This window comes from Molothrus ater, chromosome 2 (genome assembly GCF_012460135.2).
Source record: "Molothrus ater isolate BHLD 08-10-18 breed brown headed cowbird chromosome 2, BPBGC_Mater_1.1, whole genome shotgun sequence".
NCBI lineage: Eukaryota > Metazoa > Chordata > Aves > Passeriformes > Icteridae > Molothrus > Molothrus ater.
In genome coordinates, this window is record NC_050479.2 from 101,508,072 (window position 1) to 101,532,765 (window position 24,694).

The 24,694-nt window shown below is 45.9% G+C and overlaps 1 protein-coding gene across 1 annotated transcript; it reads right to left on the minus strand.

The window, feature by feature from the left end:
* Positions 1-842: 842 nt before the first annotated feature.
* On the minus strand, positions 843-24,397 carry DGAT2 (diacylglycerol O-acyltransferase 2). Its single transcript, XM_036385374.2, has 8 exons — positions 24,270-24,397; positions 15,934-16,053; positions 14,841-14,948; positions 13,958-14,028; positions 6,332-6,536; positions 3,855-4,029; positions 3,020-3,222; positions 843-2,247 (listed from the first exon to the last, which is right to left on the minus strand). The coding sequence occupies exons 1-8, from the start codon at positions 24,307-24,309 to the stop codon at positions 2,093-2,095; spliced, it is 1,077 nt and encodes a 358-aa protein (XP_036241267.1). The 5' UTR covers positions 24,310-24,397; the 3' UTR covers positions 843-2,092.
* Positions 24,398-24,694: the final 297 nt, after the last annotated feature.

Here is a 24,694-nt window from a genome sequence, read left to right on the forward strand (position 1 = left end):
TCAGCACTGTGAGCTATTTCTGCAGCACTTTGCACCTCCAGTAGTAGAAGTCTGGGGGCTCTGACAAGAATAATCACAGAGTGGTTTGATTTGGAAGTGACCTTAAAGCTCATCTCATTCCAACTCCCCTGCCATGGGGCAGGGACACCTTCCACTAAACCAGGATGCTGGCCTGGAACACTTCCAAGGATGACACAGCAGCCCATGCCAGGGTCTCACCACCCTCACTAGGAAGAATTTCTGTACAAATCCCATCTGAATCTCTTCTCTATTAGGTTCATTGCCTATTTATAGAAGTTAATATTTGGCCCTCATCACACTTTTTTATGAAGCTCCCTTTTAAGTACTGAAAGGGGCTGGACGGATTTCTTCACCTGAGGATCAGGGATGCAATTCAGCATTTTCTGTTCTTGGCAGCAACAAAACCCAAAGAAATCTGCTGTAAGAGGCAATAGGGAATGTGCTTTCTGTATCTGCTCACTGGAGGTCCACAGATGGAGGCTGCCTCAGCTCCTTGTACACTCCCAAGCAAAACCCCAACTTTAAACCACAAAGATCTGCTTAAACTAACCTGGCTGCCGCCCCATGCAGGGAGCATGCAGATGGTAGAACAGAATTACTAAGCTTGGAAAAGACTTTTAAGATCAAGTCCAACCCTTAACCTAACACTTCCAGGTCTACCACTACACACTTCCAGAGATGGTGATTTTGGTGTGAGTCTGCTTTTGTAGAGACAAACAATTTTTTCCCCACAGGAAAAAAGGAACAACTACAATCATACAAATTACTGCTGTAATAGCAGCCACAAAACCTGCAACACTGAAGGGACCAAAGCAGCCCACTATTTTTGCCCAAGTTTATTTCTAGAAATTTGTACAAAAATTGATACTCTGTAATACAATAATCTATCAAATATGACAGATGAACATTTGTCTTTAGAGGCAAGATTCCAGGAATGTGAAGTACCATCCTCTTGCATGGAAGAAAGGCACATTTTAGAGCTCAAGATACACTCAACTGAACGGTTGAAAAGGCAGGTCAGACATGCAAGTAGTGCAGTGTTTTGGGTTTATACATAAACAAATTGTACTCCCAAGAAATCTCACTACAAGCAGCATTAACATCCACATAAACATTTTATAAATACTTTTAAAAGTAGCTCACTTTAGAGCCTATGTGTGCAAAGGCTACTCCTTTACATTCACTGGATGGAGTAATTAGAAGCCACCTTCAGGCCAGAAGTAACTCCTATATTTCCCCAAATACTTCTGGGATCCAAAGCACTTGCATCAATAATCCCACTGCATTTTCTCCCTAAGGTCTACCCTAAAAGTCTGCAACACCAAGGCTACATGACTGCACCATACCACTGCTCCTACAGCTTATCCTTGGAGTTGTGGCTATGAAGAAGTCTCATATTTCCTGCTACAAGCCTCTGTGCAAGCAGCACCTAGGACATTACCTGCTTCTGAACTGACATTTAAAATACAGTGGTGAATTTACAGCCACAAAATCATCCACTGTACTATGGATCAAGCTTCACCTGACTCTCTCTGCACCATCCAGCATAGATGCCACACCAGGGGGGTTGGCAGCCCAACTGTACCTCCAGAAAGGGCTTTTCCAAAGCAGAAATACCCTTGGACTACGTGAGCATGTCTCAACAGGGCTCTTGTGCAACACACCTGTAAAACTGCCAGGCTGCTCAAATGAACCTGCTGCTTTTTAGACTGAAAAACCAGATGAATCCTACTCTCCCAAAACTCCTTGTGCTAGTGGGTACAGTAACTGTAGGAATTTTTCTAATTCATTGCTGGTGATCCAACAGCATTATACAGCAGATTACAAAGGCAATCATTTATCCAAATCCTCACAGCAATGGGGAGTTGTGCTTTTTTTTTTTGTATGAAAAGATGTTTTAATGGGATTTCTCTAAAGCAAAGCCTTTATTAAAGTGGTTTAGCAATACTTTAAACACTTGCTTTGAAGAATACATACACCCACACAGGCTTTCAAGTACACAGTGACAACTTGGACTCCTGGAAACGATGTGTTGGTTCTGAGAGGAGGAGGTGCTGCTGAGCCAGTGCCTTCAGTTGACTTCCAAGACCTCAGTCTCCGGCAGGCCAAATCTGCTCTTGTATTTGTCAAAGAGTTTGATCAGGGAGTCCACATACATGCTATGGTAGAAGTCCACATCCTGCTGGGATGGATTATCAATTTTGGGGATGGTGATGGGCTCTCCAACTGATAAAAAAGGGACAAATTCACATTAGCTTAAGTGCTCCTACAACCTAAGGTATTCGTCCTCTATGGACACAGCTATGGTAGTTCAGCACACCCATTCTGGAATAGCACAGTTTGCCATTACAGCAGAGGTTTGCCTGATTCCCCACAGCTTTACCAGGCTCTGAAGCACAACTGTCCCACAAAAGGACACACCCCACATCTGCAGCAATACCAGATCTGCTTTAGCTGCACAAATGCATCTACTGTTCAGGGTGGCTAGGAAGTCCCCCTTCTGTTTCCAGCAGAGTGATAAATCCCTCCTCAATTAACATGAGCCAAGAGTCAGTTCTTCTTGGGTATTCCCCTATACACACCACAAAAGCAAAGCTGACCTTTTTCCCCTCCTCCCTTAAAGCCCTGCTGCTTTGGGTTGGAAGACTCAAACCAAACTTTAGGGTTGGCTTTGAATACTCAGCCGTCAGACATGCATCACACTGGAATATGGGGGGGCCAAGCTGCTTCTGACTTTAGCTATTCAAGGCCAAAAAAGTGTAACTACAGCCTTTTCCCCCAAAAAAGAGCCCTCTTGCAAAATTGCAGAACATTGATTGAAGGCTTGTAACTTGAAACTCTTCTAGCTCATTCTCAGTTTTGCTGGAAGGTTTTTATAGAGGAGGGAAAGCCATTCTATAGTCAAGACTCCAGGACCAAACTACAGCAGGTGTACAGCACAGACTCAAGTATTCTGCTACCTAGAGAGGCACACAGCATGTTTATACTAAAACCTTACCAACAGTAGTGATGGGCTTGGAGTAGGGTAACAACCCCCAGGTGTTGGAGGAGAAGAGGCCACGGCCATGAAAGATGCATGGAGCAAAGCCAATGTGCTTCTGGAACTTCTTCTGAACCCATCTTCCCCAGGAACCCTCTTCAAAGATCACCTGCTTGTACACTTCATTTTCCCCAAAGGAGTAGACAGGAACCAAGTCCGCTCTAGAAAGACAGAAAGAGTCAGGACCCCACCCCCGGGACTGCAGCTCGTATGACAGCCCCACACTTGCTGCTGTGTGTTCTGCCAGGCTGCACAGCTGCTGGTACCATTGCTCAGAGCTCTCTCAGCAGCACAGGGTTCTGACATAATAGATAGACTTTGAAGGCATACAAGAGAATTGTACTGACAATGGGCTGGTGGAACATTGTGCAGTCAGGTATGGGACATGCTTCCATATATACTCAACTCCCGTTTTTAATGGCCATCTCTTTTCAGACACATGGGGATCAGGGGGACTGCACAGGTCATCACCCCATACTGGCACTGCCTCTCCTTGCTGTGGAAGCCGCCTGCTGTCCCAGGGATCCCCCTAGCCCTGCACCTTGCTCAGAGGTAGAAGGCAAAGGACCCTCATGTCTGATGTTCTGGGCAAACACCCACAGAATCCCTCCAGGGTATCAGCTGCTTCAGGGAACAGAATCACAGAATGGTTTGGGTGGGAGGGGACCTTTAAAGGCCATCTAGTCCTAGACCCTTGCATTCAACAGGGACATCTTCACCTAGACCAGGTTGTTCAAATAAAAGCACCTTCCCCATGGCAGCAGTCCTGCTCCAGCACTGAGGTGCCCCTTACCCATGCCGCAGAGCCAATTTCACAAATCCCTTCCGGTTCTTCAGCGTCACAGAGTTCTTCCCCGGGGTGCAGTTCAGGGACTCTGCTGCCCCTCCGACCACGATGATGATGGCATTGCCACTGCCATTCTTGGACAAGATGTAGTCTATGCTGTCACGGTTCACAGGACATATACCTGCATTCAGGACACAGACACAAGGCTACGGGATTGGCTGGGGACTTCAGGATCTTCTCATACTTACAGCACAAAGTTTGTGCCTCAATTGCAAGTTGAGCTGTCCAATCTCCCTCTGGTCAGAGCAGGCAGTGTTAGCAGGCAACCTATTCCTCAACTAAACAAGCAGTTCACAGACCTGGCAGCACTAGACTTGCTCATAAACTCCACAAACATCAGCTCTCAAAAATTTTCCTTTATCAAAAGGCTTCAGCAAGGATTTTCTATATCTAGTGATATCAAAGGCACTGGTGTCAGACATCCTCCCTCCATGTCAACTTTACAGTAGGATTTGTTTTACCTTTAGAAAGGAAGAAATCAGTTGTTTTATTTTGAGGGATGAGAGCCTGATATTGACCAATTCCTCAGCCAAACCAGGTAGTGGGATAGATGTGCAATAGATTTAGCAATATAAAAAGAATAAGTGGACAAACCTTTAAGACAGACCTGAAATAATACGAAGCTCTTGCAATTTATGGGACAGAGTGTTACATAAATCCATACTCAGGGTTTTTGGGTTTTTGGTCATGCCCTCATGCCTTGTAGGGTCCCTGCTGTACCTTAACCTCTAGTAGGCTGTAAAATTAAGAATTTGTACTAATTGTAAACCAACTGTGTGTATTGGTACAGTGTTAGGATTTGTTATAATTTCACCTGGAAGTGGTTCATCCACAGAAAACAGGACTGAGAGAATTATCAGCACTATCCAATTGATGTAAAGCCTTTGTATCAGCACCCTTTAAGTTCTGGTATAGGAAAGTGAAGACAAATTATGGCTTTCAGAAGGTTAACTTCATGACACCTGTAGATTTGCTTAAATCCTAGGAAACAAAGAAGCACAGTTTTCCTCTGGTTTAAGCACAATGCTCAGGGATAGCCAAGCCAGCAATGATGTTGCTAATGCCTACTCCCACATTCCTTCCAAAAAGGAGAAAGCAGCTCTGGCTGGCCACAAGACTTGTCTGCCAGTCATACTGAACAGATTAAAGATGGTTTAAAAAAGTATAAAAAGGCTGCATGGAAACTTAAGCAACACAACTAAATTTACAGACATGACAGACTGGAAAGTAGATCCAAACTTCTCATGTACTGCTGTCCTGGGAATTCCCAAATTATGGGCTTCACACAGCAACTAACATCAGTACAGGAAAATAAAAACAAACCAGCTTGAGATATGCCCTTTCTAGATAGGGACAAACACCTTCTCTGCACCAGAGCCAGTTATTTTTTCTCTCCCTCAATTAAGACAGTAATCTCAGAAATAGTCAATTCTAACAAGTCAGAGTCAGGTACAGCTACTCCTCTTGTCTTCCCAGCCATGGGACTTATTAGGATATCTGTTTTAAAGTAACTTATTGATGAATCAGTTCCAGAAACAGCAAACAAGTTACTGGATTGTTCAATTCACAGACTTTAAGCATTACTCCCTCACCTCTATCTAAATGACAGGTGCTCTCACTCCAAAAAGGAAGCCCAGGCCATGCAAGAACATTTTACTGGTATTTTAAACACTGTTTCCTCTGCCCAGTCATAACTTACAAGCCCTCCAGCATGAAAATCCTGGCCTCCATTAAAACAGACCTATTAATGGAATTTGGCACACTTACATCACTGCATAATCCGTGGGATCCATCTACAGGAACACACCCAGGGAAGGGGGTCTGTGAACAGCTGGTATCGTGCAATACTTCACACTCTTTACCCCTGGCAGGCACCCAGCAGTGCAATTTGGTGGAGACAGCATCCACCACCACCACAAAACACAGGTGTGTGACAAGTAACGTGGTAGTGAGCCCAGGAGCCGAGCTGGCCGTGGTTACTCAGTATTTTCAGTCAGTGCAACTTCCTCCTGTACCTTCACACAATAACTAGGGCAACTTGGTTCCATCCACAGTTGTCAGATATCTTTACTATGGTTTTGGACAAGAGTATCCTAGAGTTAAGGATGAACACAGAGGAACAGCAGTCCCTGCAGCCCAAATTAGTCATATTCACAGAATCACAGAACGGTTTAGGTTGGAAGGGACCTTCAAGATCATCCAGTTCCAACCCTATGCCAAGGACAGGGACACCTTCCACTAGACAGGATTTCTCACATTTATACACAGCTTCCTCTTGACAACTATATGAAAACAATGTTTGGGTGATGCTACTGGCAGGAAGTGGTTACATGAGCTTCCTACACAGCTTTTCACTTGACAGAGGTGAAGACAGCTCAGAGCCAAGAGCAAAAGCAGAAGTGGCACAGTGTGATTGTGCTTACCACCAGACATTAAGTAGTCCCTCAGTATGGGCATCCTGAAGTTCCCAGCCAGGGTAGCAAGGTATGGTCGGATCCCAGGGAATTTCTGGCCAACACCCGTGGCCTCTGTGCTGAAGTTGCAAAAGGCACCCAAGCCCATGATGCCATGTGGATGGTACCCAAAAATGTAATTCCTTGTGGTCAGCAGATTGTGGGTTTTAACCAGCTAGGAAAGAAAAAAGAGCTCAATTGAAGACTGATATTTTCAGATAGCAAATAAAAGTGGGAGAAGCAAAAAAAAAAATCATATCCTCCAGGTTTTGTCTCTCTTCCCATCAGGGAGAACAGCCTAGGAGCTCATGTAAAGGCTCTCCTGGATTTCAGAGGCTCTGGTAGGAGCAGCCATTTAGAGTTAGTTTCCCAAGCAGAGGAAGTAAGATAAAGAGGTTGATCTCAGACACAAGAAGCCAGCCAGGTAGGAATAGGGCATGGATTGCTGCAGCCTGGGCCTTTTGCTTCTCTGCTCCTTCCTAAAGTGTTCTGACACACCTCTTGCCCAAACCAATCAAGTTCTTCAGTCCTGTAGCCACAGCTGCCTCCTTCCAGGCCCTCTCTCAGCACATTAGTGGCTCACATCCCAGTATGAGGCAGAAAGAACATAAACATCACTGTCTCACAGCAGAAGCAAGTTCAGCTAATGCCTGAAAAAAAAGCCAACCAGTTAATGGGCCTGTTGGCTGCCTTCCAAGTGGGAAAATGTGCAGAAGGGTGGTAACCACTGGAAATTATCCCTCCTTTTAAGAGGTTCTGCCCTGGCCTACATGCCAAAGGGTCAACAAGACACCTCAAACCATCTCTGATTCCTGCAGGGCATGCACTAGGAGTTGTGATCACATTGTTTTCATGCCATGCAATATTCCTAACCATTTGCTCCTCTGTTTGCAGAACATGGACTCTCTACAGCTGTCTTAGCTAGCACAGAACAACCCATTCCCTGGTACCACTACTGCCAGAGGGGGCTTTTGTGATGCTGTAGGTAGCAGCAGCATCCCATGTGTCAGAGCATCTTCCCAAGGCAGTACATGTGCAGTCTGAGGAAGCACACAGGACAAAACACAGCAGGGCTGCTGCATCATCCTACAAAAATAGAGACCAAATTTAATTTTTTCCATCTGTTAGAATAGTTGGTGTTGGAAGAGACCTTAAGGATCATCCTGTTCCAAACCTCTGTCATAGAGAGAGACACCATTCTCTAGACCAGGTTGCTCCAAGCCCTGTCCATCCTGGCCTTGAACACTTCCAGGGATGGAGCAGCCACAGCTTCTGTGGGCAACCTTTGCCAGGACCTCACTACCCTGAGAGTCTATAACCTTTTCCTAATATCTAATCTAAACAACTCCTCTTTTTCAGGCTGCAACAGTGACACTTTTTTCCAACTGCAACACCCCAGTAGCTCTCAGACCTACAAGCTGAGGCTTTGGCACCCCATCCCTCAAACTATATTTGCAAAGGCCACTCTGCATCAGTTTCCATAGGAAAAAAAACTCCACACATTTCCAAGATGTCACACCAGCATGTGCCACTGCCTTGGACAAGGAGCGTTTATGCAAGTTCTTTCTGTTGGATCATGCTACAGGGAGCTGAAGTACCATTGCAACACACTAAAGCAGCATGCCCAGAAACTTGATTCCCTTCTCCCTGTCCTCAGCCTTGTCCTCAGATGAAGCTACAGCTCCTGTGCTATTTAAAACGGTGGCTGTGATACAAGCATGATGCAGCAGGAGGTTCTGCAAGGTGACTGGGCCTCTTCATAATTTCCTCTAGCTCTGAGGTCATGTAGAACTCCAGGAAGAAGGCATAGAGGCTTGTGGTTGCAACAGCTCTGCAGAGCCCATTGCCTATTCTCTCCCAATTAGCAGATGACTTTGCTTTCACTTCCCAGGATAGAAGGGCTGCCCCCTTGATCAGTTACAAGAAACAGAGATCACAGACTAAAGACCAAAAACCCATCTATCTCCAGGAAAAAAGTAGTGATATGGTAAGCAACCCCTCCATCTATCAATTCTTGCTCAGCTGTAAAGAGACTTCTCTAACAGGCTATCCAGGGCGGTGGTGGACCCCACATCCCTGGAGGGAGTTAAGAGCTTTGTGGATGTGGCACCTGGGCACACAGGTTAGTGGAGGCCTTGGCACTTCTAGCAGAATGGTTGGACTTTATGATCTTGGGGAACTTTTCCAGCCTAGACAATATTCTGACTTTTTGACTACAGGCCTGGTAGATACAGACACAAGGCTTGGCTGCACAAGCAGCAGACACCCCTTCCTTAAAGCTCCTGTCAGAGCAAGGTAGTGATTTCCAAGCCTCATCTCTCACCTGCACCAAGCACAGCTCCTTTAATAGGAAACACAGCTGAAAGGAGGTTTGTCCTCATCCTTCTGGAGCATGAGGCATCCGCATGTTGAGCTTGGCAGAGCCATGCGTATGGAAGACACACTGTTCTACTCCAGCCCCTCCACCACATGCAAGGACACCCAGATCCCAGTGGAGCCATTGCTTGGATACCTCACAGGAGCCCCAGCCAAGCTGCAGCCTTATCACCGTGGCTGTTTTCCAAGAGCTCCCATTATGGAGCCATAGGGTTGGCAATACCCATGACAACCCACAGCACTGCAGGAGCTGGGCAAGGGGTGTGCAGGGATCCAACTAAACAAAGGCAAGGGAGAGTGCTGAGATTTCACCTCATGTTCATACATGTGTGCTTTTCCCCTGTTTGTCCCATGCAGGCTGCCACTGCCCTCTACACCTGTCCCACAGCACAGAGGCTCACAGAAGGTAAACATGGAGGGTGCAGGTGAGGTTCAGCCTGTTCTCCTAGGTGAGAAGTGACAGGACAAGAGGACACAGCCTCAAGTAGCATCAAGGGAGGTTCAGATCACATATTAGGAAAAATTACCCAAAAGGCACTGGAATAGTTGGACTCAATCTTCAAGGTCTTTTCCAACCTTGATGATTCTATGTGTTCTTCCACCCAAGTCAAGCCAGGGAACCTAAGACCAACAGACATCAGACAGGGCTGGGCACTTCTCTGCAAGCAGAGGTCTTGAATCTGCTAATGCACAAACTCAGCCCAGGGAGGGAGGGTATGACCTGCCAATACCTTCATCTCTCCCTAAATTTAATCTAGAAGCAGGAGTTTTTGAAGTAGTGTAAATCATGTATTTCTAGACTCAAGCAAGAGTGAAAGTAGTGAAGTGCACAAGATGGGGGTTTGGAACTAAAATGCTTTTAAAGGTCCCTTCCAGTCCAAACCATCCTATGACTCCATGCCTCTCTTCAGGAGGCTGATCACTCACTGCTGCTTCTTGGAACCCCCCTTCCCTTTAGAAGCAAACAGTGTTATCAGGCTGCCCCAAGGAATTGCTGTGGCTGTCACTGAACATCACCACTGTTCTGAACCTCCAGCTGGTTTTTCCTTTTGCCTCCAAGGTCTTGTCCATTCCCCCACAGCTCTTTGGAGCCTCGGTGCTCCCACGATGAGGCAGAGTCAGCACATCCCTGCTGCATCTCAGCTGGACAATCAGTACTGGGAGTGAACATAAACCTTCTCCCCACTGCACTAACACACCTGTTCCCAGCTGCTGTTAGAGACCAAACCTGTTTCTCTGGGAGCAAAGTCCATGCACCTTTCTAATAATAACAGATTTCTTTACACAGAACTAAGCCAGCCTACAGAAGCAGTAAGCCAGTGCAACAGCATAAAGAAAATGAGTGTTAATATTTGAGTGCCAGATACAGCTAAAGAACCACATTGCCAATTTTATTTTTAGCAACAGTGGCACATTCAGTAGCGGAGAAAGAGGACTGCAGAACCACTGCTGCTCAGCACCAGGAGCCAGAAAGCAGGAAAAAAATCAGTTGTCTGGGTGGGAGCTGAGCAGCACTGCCTGGCAGCATGCAGAGAGCAGAAAACCAGAGCTCATCCTGCAGGATCCAAGCAGCAGGTCTCATGAGCATGTAAGCTTGCAAAACAACCCAAAAACTCTACTTAGCCATATCACACCCAGCAACACAATGGAAGAAATTATCTTCTCTTCCCAGCAGTGCAAGCCAGGACCTGAAGACCTGTCACCAGGCTCCCAGTTTTATATATGTCACAAATTCACAGAATGGCTTCAGTTGGAAGGGACATTAAAGCTCAGCTTGTTCTAACTCCCTGTCATGGGTCTGCCACTACACTAGGTTATGACAGAGCAATCAAACCCTTCTATTTCCATTCTGTAAATCATGTACAAAGATTAAGGAGGAGCTTTGCCAGGAAGCAAGCCAAGACACAGAATACAAGACAAATTGAGGGGAAAAAAAAAAGACACTCTTGGCAGCAATTCCTGCTCTGGCCAGATGCCAACTCCTCCACTGCAGTGAGCAGGTCTCCCTGCACACACCTGACTGTGCTCACAGTCTGACACAGATAAGCCAAAGATCTGACGCCCTGACTGCCTGGGGTCCTCCTGCATGTGGAGATGTTCACATGCTCAGGTGACAGCTTCTTTACCTAAACAAAACCTTTAGGTCATGGCACTGCCAGCACGACATCCTCAGATCAGCATGTGCTTAGGAGGCTGCTGGGATCAAGCATGAGATGGAGATGGTGTGTGCAGATGATGTCTGCTCAGTCCAGCCCCATGCATACACCTGCAAGGGCTTGGGCTTCACCTGCACTTCAGGTTCAGGACTCAGTTCTCTGGAACATTCCTCAGCCACTTCATGTGCTGCTTAGCTTAAAGCACTATTTGCAAGGCCAGCCATTAACCAGTAGACAAACTTAAGTTTCTAGTGCCCTAAAGTAACTTTTTATTGTCAGAGCAGCTGCATGAAGTTCCAGGGAATGTGGCCAACTCAGCTCATGCTGAGTAACTGAGACAGATTCAGGCTGCTTTCCAAATCCACCTGGTATTACAAAACATGACCTCATATCTCCAGGTAGGGGTACAATAGTCCTGGTGTTTCAGGCTGGGAGGCATTGCTGACTCTAGTGAGACCAGCCTAATCAGCACAAACATTGGAGCAGAGCTTGATTCTCATGCAGCTCCTCTAATACAGCAAGCCAAATAGGAAGGAGTTCTTGTCTGTGAGGGTGTGAGGCCCTGGCACAGGCTGCCAAAGAAGCTATAGCTGCCCCATCCCTGGAAGTGTTCAAGGTCAGGCTACACAGCCTGGTTGAAGCAACCTGGTCTAATGGAAGATGTCCCTGACCATGGCAGAGGGGAGGAAACAAGCTTTAAGGTCCCTTCCAACTGTACCATGATTCTATGAATTAAATCTGAGCTGATAGCCCAGCACAGCTGGTACACCTGTGCAGGTATGGATGCAGCTACCACAGCTCTATATGCAGACTTTGCTGGAGGCAATTTCAGCGTTACAAGTGCCACCAGTGTGACTGTCACTGGTGTGATCTGTCCTTGCAGTGCTCAGCAGACACATGGCACAGGAGGAGATGCAGCAGAGGACTGTCCTGACAAACCATAAGCCTGGGACACAAACCAAGTCCTCCTGAGCCATTACACAGATCAGAATCCAGTAAAAATTATTTTTGCAGAGAGAACATTTAAACAAGTTAAACAAGATCCTCTGTAGACCCATCTCCCTCTTGGGAAAGAACAGGTAACTAGTTTTACCCAGGAGTTCCCATGCTCTCAGCAAGCCCAAGGCATTCTAGTTCTTGGTACCATTCTCAATATCCAGAGACATTATTCATTGTTCATGCATCAGTCCTGTAACTGCAGAAAAGCACTTTGAACACCTCTCTGCCCAAAGATCCCTGCAGCAGCTTTTCCCAGCCCTGCAGCCAGCTGGCTGTTCCCCCAAAACACGTGCAGGAGTCATCTCCCAGCTGTCAGCACTCCTGCCCTTTGCATGTGAAATACCAGTCAGCTCCATAAACCTTGCACAATTCCTCCCCCTTAGCAGCAAAGGAATTACACCCATAGGGAGTTCTCACGAACGGATATGCGAGCTAGCAAGCATTTAAATAAAAACTGCTGCAAAGTTTAGTTTACCCATGTCATCTCTAAACCTACCTAAACAACCCAGTTCTTTGACAAACTTTCAACATCCACAGTGAATCTGACCTGCAGGGCTTCTGCAGAGCATATTTCCATGAAGACAAGGATAAATGTGCATCAAAGGAATGATGGAACAGCAGAACCAGCACTGCAGGTGACCCTTTGGAACCAAGTCCCCAGCATAACAGAGCCCATTTCAGCAATATCCAAGGCAGCAGTGTTTAGTGCAGCACTAAGGACTTGGTACTAGAACACAACACATCTGAGACCCATCCTCAACAGCAGAGCCTGCTCAGCTCTCTGTCAGTCATGAGACCCAGGCTGACTTCCAGCCTGTGCAGGCAGAGTGAATTTTTCTGTGTACACTTAGACTTGCCAAGAATTACCTGTTAACAACAGCAAGTTTCATGGTGAACTTGGCAGTCCTGGGTTAATGGTCAGACTTGCTCTTAAGGTCTTTTCCAACCTAAATGGTTCTGTGCTTCTCAGAGTACAACAAAAGGCTTGTTCACCAGCAGCACGTTCAGGTACCCTGAGAGTTCAAGTGATTTTGCAAGGGAAGAATCCAGTCTAAGCCGCTTTGGCATTCTGCTGGAACTGGATTCTCTGTTCCTTTCTGAGGCTAGACTATCTTGGGGATAGGTAGCTCAAAAGCTGTATCAAGGTCTCTCCCTCATAGTCAAGCTGAGTAAAACTTGCCAACAACCTTACATAATAGTCCTTTCAGCTGTGTGCCCTTCCAAAGAGGATCGAGTTCCCTCCTAGCCGAATTTGACCCCTGCTCCCTTCCAAGTCATCCAGCTAATTCTGCTGTCCCAGAGCAGCCTGGCAGCCTTGTCCTCTTTCTGCAACATGTCTGAACCAGTAGGAAAAATACAAGTATGTGGTGAGCAAGTTACAAGCTGGAGAACTGAAGCAATTCCCACTGCTGGAAAATCCACTTCTCCAAAGGGAAAAGATTTGAGGACAAATTTCACTGCCCCTGTGAAGTGCTGACTTTTGGTGCACAGAGGTCCCAGATATTCTGGCCCAATACATCCCAGAGCAGAAGTGTTACTGGAAAACAGGCAGAAACTGAGCTAGATTTTATGATTTATGAGAGGGGAACAGTGTTAGGGTCAGGCACTACACAGGACCGCTGCAGCACAGAAGAGAATCACAGAGTGATCTGCACTGGAAGGAACCTTAAAGATCATCCAATTCCCTCCCATGGGCAGGGACACCTTCCACTAGACCAGGCTGCTCCAAGCCCCATCCACCCTGGCTTTGAACATTTTGAGGGCTGAGGCAGCCACCACTTGCTGGGACAACCTGTGCCAATGTCTCCAGAAGCTGGAGAGATGAACAAGGATTGCACTGCCTCCAGCAATCTGGTAAAACCACCAGAAACAGCAGCTTCTGGCAATCACATTACCACCATTGGTAACACATTTCAGATTTTCTAACCACAGCTGCCACAAGCAGCAGTGTGGCAATAGTAACTGGCCATGTCCTGCTTACAGTTCAGTGCCATAGACAGACTAGGGCCAGTACAAGACACTAAAGCAGTTAAACCCCAGGGTAGAGAGTTAAACTTCTACTTACTCTTATTGGAAAATAATCCCTGAAGTACCTCCATATAGCCCAGTTTCTCACCCACTGGGATCTTCTTCCCCCTGTTGAAAAAAAGGAATCATGTCTTTAAAACTCTTTCCACATGGCTGTCCATCAGAAAGCCTGAAGGACTCCAGGGTTTGGTTTCTCACTAGAGGAATCAACACTTTCATTCCTCCAAGTGGGAGACCTGCATCATTCACTGAAATCAACGCACATTCTGGAATACAAGGTACTTCAAACAAATTAAGGCTTGACTGCAAATACAGGGTAGACAACTCTACAATTCAAACTAGAAACACTCCAATTCAACCTTTAGGAAAGGCCAAAATCTCAGATGGTTTCAGTCATCTTGAAGCAATGGACAACTGTGCTCATCTGGCTATAAAAGCAGTTGCCAAAGCTTGTTACCACCGCTGGTTCCCAGAGCTGGGAATCCCAGGTTTGGGATTTTTTTTCTGAAATAAAGTAATCTGTTAATCTGTAGCAACACGACTCCACAGAGGAGCCACACCTTGATAATCACATCAGAATCTGCACCTTGCAAGAGCTGGACAGGACAAAAAGGTCTTGAACATTCAGATCTTTCGGAAGTAAAAAAAGAACCTATGCCTTATAAATATGTTAGTAAAAGCCAGCAATGGCATAATAGCAGTGAATGTTAATTTTGTATTGCCCTCAGCACCAATGAAACCTGCAGTCACTGTTCATGCTGAGGGCTGACATTTAAATGCTACACTGAATAATGCATTTGGTCAGTGATTCAGCCAAGTCCCACTAAGAAGAGAAGTCATCCATTACAAGGAAGTGCTTCTTTGTCCAAATATGGAGACAGGGACACTTGAACAACAAGTATCTCTTCTGCAATATTTACCTTTCTTTGGTGTATTCCAGTCAAATACCAGCCAGGCTAAATACAGAGCAGCAATCGCCCAGCAATCTGTGCACAGTATATACATGAGGATTAAAGTGCAAGCAATACCTGGAGAGGTGCAAGAAAGAAGAAAACAAGGTTGCAGCAGGTTCTGGTCTCTATTTACACCCCCTGCCTTTTGACTCTTCTGTGCTGAAATCTTAGTCTCAGTCTGATGTCATTAATCCTCAAATAAATTGGATTTGGTCAAAAGCCCCTTATGGAGGGCTGAGGCAGCTTCCTCTAGAGCTCCGGAAAACCTCAACTTCCCCTTAATGGTGCCTCCAGGCATCTCTTGTATCTCCAGGTAGGGCAGCTGCTTCCTCAGACTTGATGAGCATGAAGATTTCTCTGTGGCCCACACCAAAGGGATTTTTCCCCACAGCCACACACATCTTCCACAGGTTACACCTGCTCTGTATCAGCCATCCCACAAGGGTGCCAAGGATCCCACCCAAAACTGACACAGTCATTTCTGCACAAACTGAACTGGGAAGGTAGAGTGAGACAGATGCTGAGAGCAGCCATTCTCCAGTTTAATCATTAACAATCCAACGGAGCAGAGCAGCCTGAGGTTTCACATAATCCAAGTACCCAGGGATAAACAGGTAATAAACATATTACTCTTTTACTGGTCTAACACAAACAACTCTTGCTCATTGCTGATACCTCCTGGAAGCAGACCAAGCCAAGAGGAAGGCATTCCTCTTGCATCCACTTGCATCAGTTACCAGCTGCTTCTAAGAAATCTCTGCGGATATTCCCATAAGCAAGCCAACTAAGACATTTCCAATTGTTTCAGGCTCATTTGCATGGTGGACACTGACACAAGCTAAACATCAGTCAGTCTTTCCATAGCTCTTATGATTTTCTAGAGCCAGGAAAAGGCATTTATAGTTGAAAATATCAATGTAACTGGTTTACAGTAACCATGTACCCCAGGAACTACACTGCTGCAGTACACATCTAGTAATTAACACTTATGAAAAAGTTAACATTTTGCATTAAAATTCTTCCAGAATTACAGCCAAAACCCCTTTGCAAAATGTGTTACCCATGATAAGGAAAGTGAGAACCCATTGCAGCACAGAGATGATTTGGAGTTGTTTCTCTACTTTGGATTTCAATAGCCAGAACAAATCCTGCAGAGCAGAAAGAATGTTCGATCCCGTGCCTAAAGAAAGACAAATAAAAGAAATAAAGTTACGTTTGCACACTGAGCAAAGGAAACAATATTTTTCCTTTGAAACAGAATCGTAGAAGGAAGGGTCATCAAGTCCAGCTTATTTTAGTAAGAGGTTTCAGATAAACCTGCAGTTTGCTTTTACAGCAAGCCTTGCTAAAAACTAATATTTTCCATGGAGTTTGGGCATCCTGAAAGAGGAAGGACTGCCATGTGCCAACATTCAGCTTTTTTCAGAATACTGGAGGGGATTAATGAGTAATCATCAGTACCCACCCAAGCAAGCCTCTGTTAACCTGACCATAAAAGTGCAGAGGATGTTAACCCATGTTCCTAACACACTCTCACCTCACACTGCCAGCTCCTCAGAGGGGCGTTTGGTAAAAGGGAACCCCATGAGCTCACAGTAAGATAAAGATCAGCTGCCTCAGACCACAGGCAAGCAGACACCTGGCTCTGGTGTGAGCTATTCTCCCTTCTCAAGGCCTGTTGCACAACTCCCAGTGCTGTTCAAGGAAAGCTCTGTGCTGTGGCCTCCCTCAGCACAGCCCAAATGCTGGCTGAACACCTCAACATACAACCCTGAGGATCCACAGCTCTACGAGTAAGGAAAACTATCCGCATTCCTAAAGCAGTAAATAAGAGGGAAGGAGCTGAAAGCCACTCTTGTAGAAGCTTAAGAATTCAAGCGGGGAAAAAACCCAGAAGCGGGTAAAACACTGAAAACATTTGCTTTCTATATGAAGAACCACCCACTGCAGCTTTTGACAGTATACACAGCCCCCAGAAAGAAGCACTTGCAAGTGGGTTTTCCTTCACTTTTCTTCATTACCTTATTTACAAGCACCATAATAAACTGACCAAAATACAAATCACTTTATGTGTAATTACATACCTTCTTTTGTATTTAAGGATCAGCCTGTGATTAGGACTATGAAAGAAGCTATTACACTGAATAGGTTCAGTTCTTGCTGACAAGATACTACCTGCTAGTGGCAACAGCATAGCAAGTGTTCACACTCAGTCAAATGAAAGTGATTGAAAATAGCTTCTCTAGGTATGAGCAGGCACTAGGATTTTTGGTAGTTTCTACAAAGATACTCTCACTGGTGCATCCTTTAAATATGTAAAGCAACTGCTTCATAGGAATGAGGGTCAATTTAGATTAGGTAAGGAAGAAGTTTTTTCTCTGAGGGTGGTGAAACACTGGCACAGGTCACCCAGAGATGCCTCATCCCTGGCAACATTCAAGGAGGAGCCACACCAAAGGCTGCAGTCTAAATTTAGAGCCAGACCACCCAGTTCAGACCCTTGGTTCTGCTTAGTCCATGTTACATGAATAATCCCAGTAGTGCACTGGGCATTAATTACTCTAAGCAGACCAAGTTTTAGGCTGGGATAGATCATACCAGTACAACTGCAAGTGAACTGAAACCTACAGCACTAATCCAGGTTGAAACAACAACTAGAGCTGTAGACAGCTCTTTACAAGATAATATAGTGCAGTATTAAGAATGAATCCAGCAAGTAGTTCTCCTGCTTCTGAGGTGAGACAGAAGAATATGTTGAGTTAAACTGTCACCGTGCATTGGTTTGCCACACTAGAGTATCTAAGCAGTGAGATTCAGAAATCCTATGCTGTAAAATCTAGTAGCAAATCCCCAAATTTGGAGTGAGGGATAAACTCCACCCCATTTTTTACAAAGCCAGTTGCCTGTTCAAGGGTAAAAGAAATCTTTGGGTTTAGAATGATTTGTATTCAAAGAGACCTTTATAGCTCATCTCAATCCAGTGCCCTGCCACGGGCAGGGATACATTCCACAAGACCAGGTTGCTCAACTCTTGCTGAGGGGCCACAGCTCCAGGTACTTGCTATCCCAAAAACCTTACAAAATTGCATGTGGACAGTCTTGCTATTGGCTGAGGATTACCAGACACAAGTTTAAAGAAAGCATTTAGCAACAGTAGTGTCACTGGACATACGTCTATGTCCTCCAAAGGAAGCCAAAGGCCTTTGAGATTGTGACACAATAAAAGCCCTGCCCCACGTAATTTTTTTCTTCCAGCACCTGCATTTACACTACCAAACTTCTCTGGCTTCATAAACGAAACACTCCAGCCTTGGATCAGCTAAATCCCTATCCTCTTACCAAAGAGAACAGCTGTTTATCCCTCTAGATGAGAATTTGTACTTCAGCATTTTCTAGATGTTTGAACATATTGTAGGCATTGCCAGCCCAGTAAATAGACCAGTATTGAGTAGCACAAGTCAACCTGTCAGCTTGTTTTTTGAACCACATAAAACTCACATTGAACCCCTGCAGACAGAGGGAAGGCAGTGGTTTGCCTGACAGCTCTAAGCCCCTGCCTTTGGACAAGTGTCCTGGGTCAGTTATTTGCTGAAAGCAAAGGTATCCTTCAAAGAGAACAATATTCTCCACACCAGGTGTCCTAGATTGCAAGGCAATGTGTGTATTCTATTTGCCATCTGTAAGAGAAGGAGCAGTTATCTTCTGTTAATTGGGCAGTTTTCTTTATCTGTTCCACAAGCCAATCCTCCCTCCGGGGAGACATCTGCTGTTAATGGGCCACTGAATGTCACTGCATGAATGATAAAATTACAGCATCACATTGTGAGATGCTCTGCCCAGGGGGAGGAGCCAAGCATTCCTACCTGGATATAATCTGAGATTTTGGGATACCAGAACAGCCTTTCCACTGGATTCCTAGAGGAACAGCTGCCTCTTCCACTGGATCTTCAGAGGAAGACTGCACCCTTCTACAGCATCACTGCTTCAACAGAACCACACCTGACACTGCAGGAGGACTGCAGCCACCATTGAATCAGACTGCTACCAACACCCTGACCCACAGGGTGTCCGGTTGTGCTCTGACTCTGTCAGTGTTTTGTGTTACCGCATTGTTTATTTTATTTTTTTATTCTCTTCTGTAATAAAGAACTGTTATTCCTGCTCCCATACCTTTGCCTGAGAGCCCCCCCTTAATTTCAAATTTATAACAATTCAGGGGGAGGGGATTTACATTTCCCATTTCAGGGGGGGCTCCTGCCTTCCTTAGCAGACACCTGTCTTTTCAAACCAAGACACCAGGAAAGTCAGTAGCTACCATGGCCTGAATATTAGCATTTAATTCCCAGTTAAGAAATGAAAGATGCCCAGTAGCAAAGGAAAGGACCATGGGAATGGTCAGTCGAACTGGCAAGCTCATCAGGTCTACCTTTGCACCAAACCTGCAGACTCCAGATTAACCCATTTCATCAACGAGGCATTCACAGACTTAAGTGCCAAGACAATCCTTTCCAGACAATCCTGAGCTTCTCATTCATCATGTCTGACTGACACTGTGTATTCAACCCCCAGACAAGCCTTATCTCCTTTCAGCTTCAGTAGCCAGGAGGCATTTTTGGTAAGACCCTCCACGCTCTGGAGAACCAGGCCAGTTACTAGTGACACAGACCAGAAGAGCTTTGACAAATCAACAGAAATGAGGGGGAAAGGGGGAGTGGCACTCAGCCACAGAAGAATAACCCAACACTGACATTTGAGTTCAGTCCATTAGAGAAAATACTTCCTCCTAATGACTCACCTGTGGGCCCACACCAAGCACCTTTCACATATTAAAAACCCAAGGCATCTTCTGTAACTTTCAGGGAACAGATTATCCTTATAACCTACTTTAGAAGGGCCCAGTAGACATAACTATAATTTGTATACATTCCTATCAGTCTTTCCCCAAGGAAATATCCTGGATCCTGAAGAAACCCAAACCTCCATCTTCTGCCGCTGACGACAGTAGCTGATCCTGAGCTGGCCACACTGCACAGCCCCTGGAGCATTTTCCAGGTACCTGTCCCAGAACTGGAAAGCCTGACTGGGGAGCCTTAACTAGATGACCATCAAGATACTTTCTAACCCAAGCCATTCCATGACTCTTGGGGTCACCCTTGGCAAACCATATCTCCACAAGACATACTGTACCAACAGCTTTCCTGGTCTCAGATGAGCTGGTCTCCAGCTCACACTGCAGCCCATTCCCTGGAGTGCTGATGGGATACTCCCTGCACTAAGCCAGGCATGGCTCTCAAGGACATTCCTTGTCACAATGGACAGAGTGACAACTTCTCCAGGAGAACTCCATGCTGCTCAGAGATGGCAGTCATCTGCAGCCTTCCAAGGCAGCTCAGGGACATTAGCCAGCTATCCTGCAACTGGTGATGGGCTCACCATACTTTTATCATTTAGTTCCATTTAACATCAAACACAGGAGTTGCTACCAAGGAGATCTGGAATCAGCAAATGGTTTGACCAAGCATTTGATTCCTGCATTACCAACTCAGCATCTGGTGCTCTTCTAGCACAGTTTATTTCAGATAAATTACACAAACAACATTTATCTAGGCAGGGAAGTAGAATCAAAGATCCCAAGAGTGGAAGTAAACAGGACTTCACATGTGGGCACCCAACTGACATGACTTAATTAAATGTCAGCAAAGGAAATTAACTGAGAAGAAGTACAAGTGTTACATATAGTTAAAAATACACTGAAACCTTGTTAAACCCAAGCTTCATCTGCCACCTTTTCCAGACAATTAGCATGTTATTTCTTGGCCAATAATTAAACAGCTTCACATGGCTTATTTGGAAGAAAACTGTATTAGATCCATCAAAGCATAAACTGCAAATGGACATTTTGACCATGTATTTTGCAAAGAAGCGGAAATTGGAACAAAGATAGACAAGAAAAACATACCAGTACTAGAATATTCAGGAGGATTTAGCCACCCATGCAAGAGCAGGAGCCCACACAGCTCGCAGGAGCACCTGTAAAACCCCTTGAGCAACACAAGTTCTTTGGTGTCTTGGGTTTACTTGGGTGCCCCAAGCACAAGTATATTCACTACAGAGTAAACAATTTAAGAAAGTAATGAGCAATTAGTGCAGAGTATAGTTATCCTGCCCTGTACACAGTTTAGAACAGTTTGCTCCTGTCCCAGGAAGCTACTCAATTACATTATCTGCAGTATGGTGTGTTTATGACTGGAAATCAACAATATTTTGAACAGGGACATGCAAATAAAAATTTCTATCCTCTTTTAGAAAGGAGCTGGGTTTCTCCAGACCCAGGAAACAAATCTGTCATGATTACTTATGTTAGCTCTGGATTTACTCTCAGCACTAAACTCAGCCCTCAGTCTCCACACTCACAGCAGTATGTGTGTTAAAGGGAGGTAGCCACAAAACCCCACTGTCCCAGAGCAGCCAACAAGCTTAGATTTAAGTTAGCAACACTGAACAGGTCTGGACAAGAGAAAATGACCCATCCTCCTACAGCTCATCACTGTGTCCAGAGCACATGAGAGCTCTGAAAGAAGGGTTTTCATATAAGCAAGCCCAGACCTTCACCTCCCAATCAACTCTGTCAAGAGACAGCACCGCATTGCAGCCAGCCTGATCCTGTTCTCCCAAAACAGGAGCTCCCAGGCTGCCCACCCCAGAGCAGAACTCAGGTCTGGTAACCCTCATGTGCAGTGTAGGACTAACTCCAAGGTAAAGCTGAGGAAAATCATCTTCATCCCGAACTTCTTACTGATGAAGTAACATTAGAAAAGACATTTCAGCACAGGACAGCCTTTCAAGGTTCCAGCCACACTAGCATCTTTCTCAGGGAGAAGCATGAGACAAGACCTCCTTGCTGCTCTACCCAACACAAGGAGGAGACCTCCTGGGCCTCCTATGGCCAAAGTGGGGCAGGTCAAGATGAGGAGACCACAACCCCTCCTACCCAACCAGTTGTCTCAGACCATCATCCAACCCTAGGCATTGGTTCAAGGTCTTCTCTGATTTTTGCAGTAATGGGTTGATATCAAGGAACATTCCTCTGCATACATACAGGGATGGATATAGAGGCAGATGCCTGCACCTTTTTTTTTTTTTTTGGCCTGTTTTTAAATAGGATCAGACTTAATTCAGCCAAATTTACAAGCACCAGAGCAAAATTAGATGCCAGGAAAACAATAAGACTAAAGGACAGTATGAGCCATTTAGATGCTCGCCCCAAAGTCAGCCCTTTGCACAAGCATGATACTTGGAAGAAAATACTCAGGGTCATAGGAAAAAAAAATCTAGTGGGCTTGTTCTGCACACCTTCTGTAATGAGACAAGTTATCCAACATGATCAAGCAGTACATAAGGTCTCATGAATGAACCTCCACACCACATCACCTCTGCCAGCTTTGAACTGCAGGGTCCCACACCACTATCTCCATACCCAGTCCGAGTCAGAGCTCCTCTGGGAGGCACCCAGATTCGGCTTTGAAGCCAGTCCTGTGCTTTCCTGCCCATGCAGGCTGCAGCACTGGCAAGGGGTTGGTAGATGTTGCCGTCACCAAGGCAACATCCCTTGTCTCCCCAGACAGAAATAAGTTAAATTAAGCTAAAAAGCACAAATATCACTGCAAGATCCCCATGAGGTGCCTCCGAGGAAAACTGACCTGAGGAGAGTTAAGACAGCTTTCCATCACTAATCAGGATTATCTAGAGATGAGGCCAATCACTGTCCCTAAACCACAGTCCATTTTGAATTATGCATGTGTCCTAGATCCATCATTAACATGCCAGTGCCAACAAGGTGGCTGCTGAGGTCTCAGGTCAACCCTACATATTTTATAGGCTTCCTGAATTATTTATTCTCTGCACTTAGTTTTCAGTTAACTCTCAATATAACAGTTCAGATGATGCTAATTCAAATAACCTCTCTCCATTGAAAATATAACTTGACCTCTGTTAGTCATGGAAACAAGTGAAGTTATTTTAAGAAACAGATCTGAACACAGGAAACACATGCAGGTCTTCTCCCCAGTCAGTTCACAACGGATCCTTCAGATCAATCTAATATCCTGGCTGAGATGAGCACCAGCAGTTCTACACCCAGGACTAGACAGGCCATTGCAAAATCAAGACTTCAGAGGTTAATTCACCAAGTTCATGTCCCTTCAGCTCTGCTAATGATTTGTTTAACCAATAAAACATTTCACAGGTCTCTTTATCCCAGGAGGTATTAGCAGTTTGCTTTTTGAGGGCAAAAAGCCTTTCACAATACAGAGCAATCACTCAAGGACCCTCCACAAATTACAAGTTAAATCGCTGTCCAACTGCATTGTCACGCAAAGCTCCCCCGTTTGCAAATCCTGACCTTTCTTCAGACAAGCACCCTTGCAGAAGGCATACAAAACTCTATCTAGCAAAACATTTATACTTGCTGAAGTTATTCCTAGAAGATGCTTTGAGATGCCTTTACAAGCAGGCAAAGTAGCTTGTGGTTTGGGATTTCCTATACTCTCTCCACAGCCTTTAACCAACATGTGCCGGCGTGCAGGGGAAGTGTTGGGTGTCTGCAGCAGCTCTGTCCACGATGGGTGTCAGTGGCTGACACCAGTTCCGCTTCTCTTAACAAGTCACTCACCAGCACAGAGGGCTGCTAAAGCAAACCTGGCAGAACTGGCTACCACCAAACTCCTGCTCAGCAGTGAATCTTCAGCCTCCTCATTAGAGGAGAGCAAAAATAGCAACACGTTGCCATTTTCCCCTTGATGAAGGTGTGGGGAACACAGTATTATGAAACAGTTGGACTCGCTGAAGAGGCCTTTTCCAAGCTAAATGAAATTCTATGGATAGAAAGTTGAGAATTAACTCTATCCGATAAAGCGAGTCCACTTCTCTTCCTACCACGACAAAAGGAAGGGGTGGGTGGGGGGGAGGGGAGGACTCGTTTACACGCAAGTGCCCCGCGCCCACATTTTGCAAAGGCACAAACTCACTGTAGTTTGCTCCTCGGCAAAATGTGCAAGACCCAACTAGAGCCGCTCCCAGCAGCCCCAGGAGCGCACCCCGAGCTGCTAAAACACAGAACCTGCGCAGAGACCTGTAATCCTCCACCCAAGGAAAGCTACAGCTCCCTCCCCGCCATTGCACATCGCTCTTCCCTCTCCTTATTCCCTATGAACAACGTTCCTACGGCCACAAAAAAAAAAAAAAAAAGAAAAAAAAAAAAAGGAGGAATCTCATAAAGCCGAGTGTTTCGGTAGCTGCTCCCACCCCAGCCCCTGAAGCACCGGAAAGCTGCTCCGCACCGCAGCATCCCCTCCGGGCACAAGGCTCATCTCCAGCCCTTCCCCCGTCCCCCGGTACCTCGGAGCACGCCGGAGTAGGCGGCGATGATGGTCTTCATGGTGGGGGGCGCGCTCAGGGCTCGGGCAGGGCCATGGGACGGAGGAGCCCCCCACGCTCCGCAGCCCCGGCGCAGCCAGCGAGCCGGAGAGACGCCGGCCGTGTATCCATATATAGCCCGGCAGGAGGAGGCGGAGACCGAGGGAGGGTGCAGGGGCGGACCCGGCCGGGCTCTCGGGTCTCTCAGCCCAGCCGTGGGGGTGAGGGGAAGCTCTTGGTGCCGGCGGTGTAGATTTCTACACGGGATAGGGTTTAGGGAGCGGGGAGAACAAGCAGAGGCTCGCCCCCTGTACAGGCTGTTTCATGCCCTGTTTTATAGAATCACAGAACGATTTGGATTAGCACGGATGTTAAGACTCATCCATTTCCAACACCTTGCGTAGGCA

Excerpts from the sequence above, each read along its gene's own strand:
- DGAT2 (XM_036385374.2), bottom strand. The coding sequence starts at position 24,309 with ATGAAGACCATCATCGCCGCCTACTCCGGCGTGCTCCGAG. Across the intron at positions 14,949-15,933 it reads TCTCACTTTCCTTATCATGG|GTATTGCTTGCACTTTAATC; the intron begins GTAACACATTTT and ends GCACCTCTCCAG. Across the intron at positions 14,029-14,840 it reads CTGGAATACACCAAAGAAAG|GGGGAAGAAGATCCCAGTGG; the intron begins GTAAATATTGCA and ends TTTTTTCAACAG.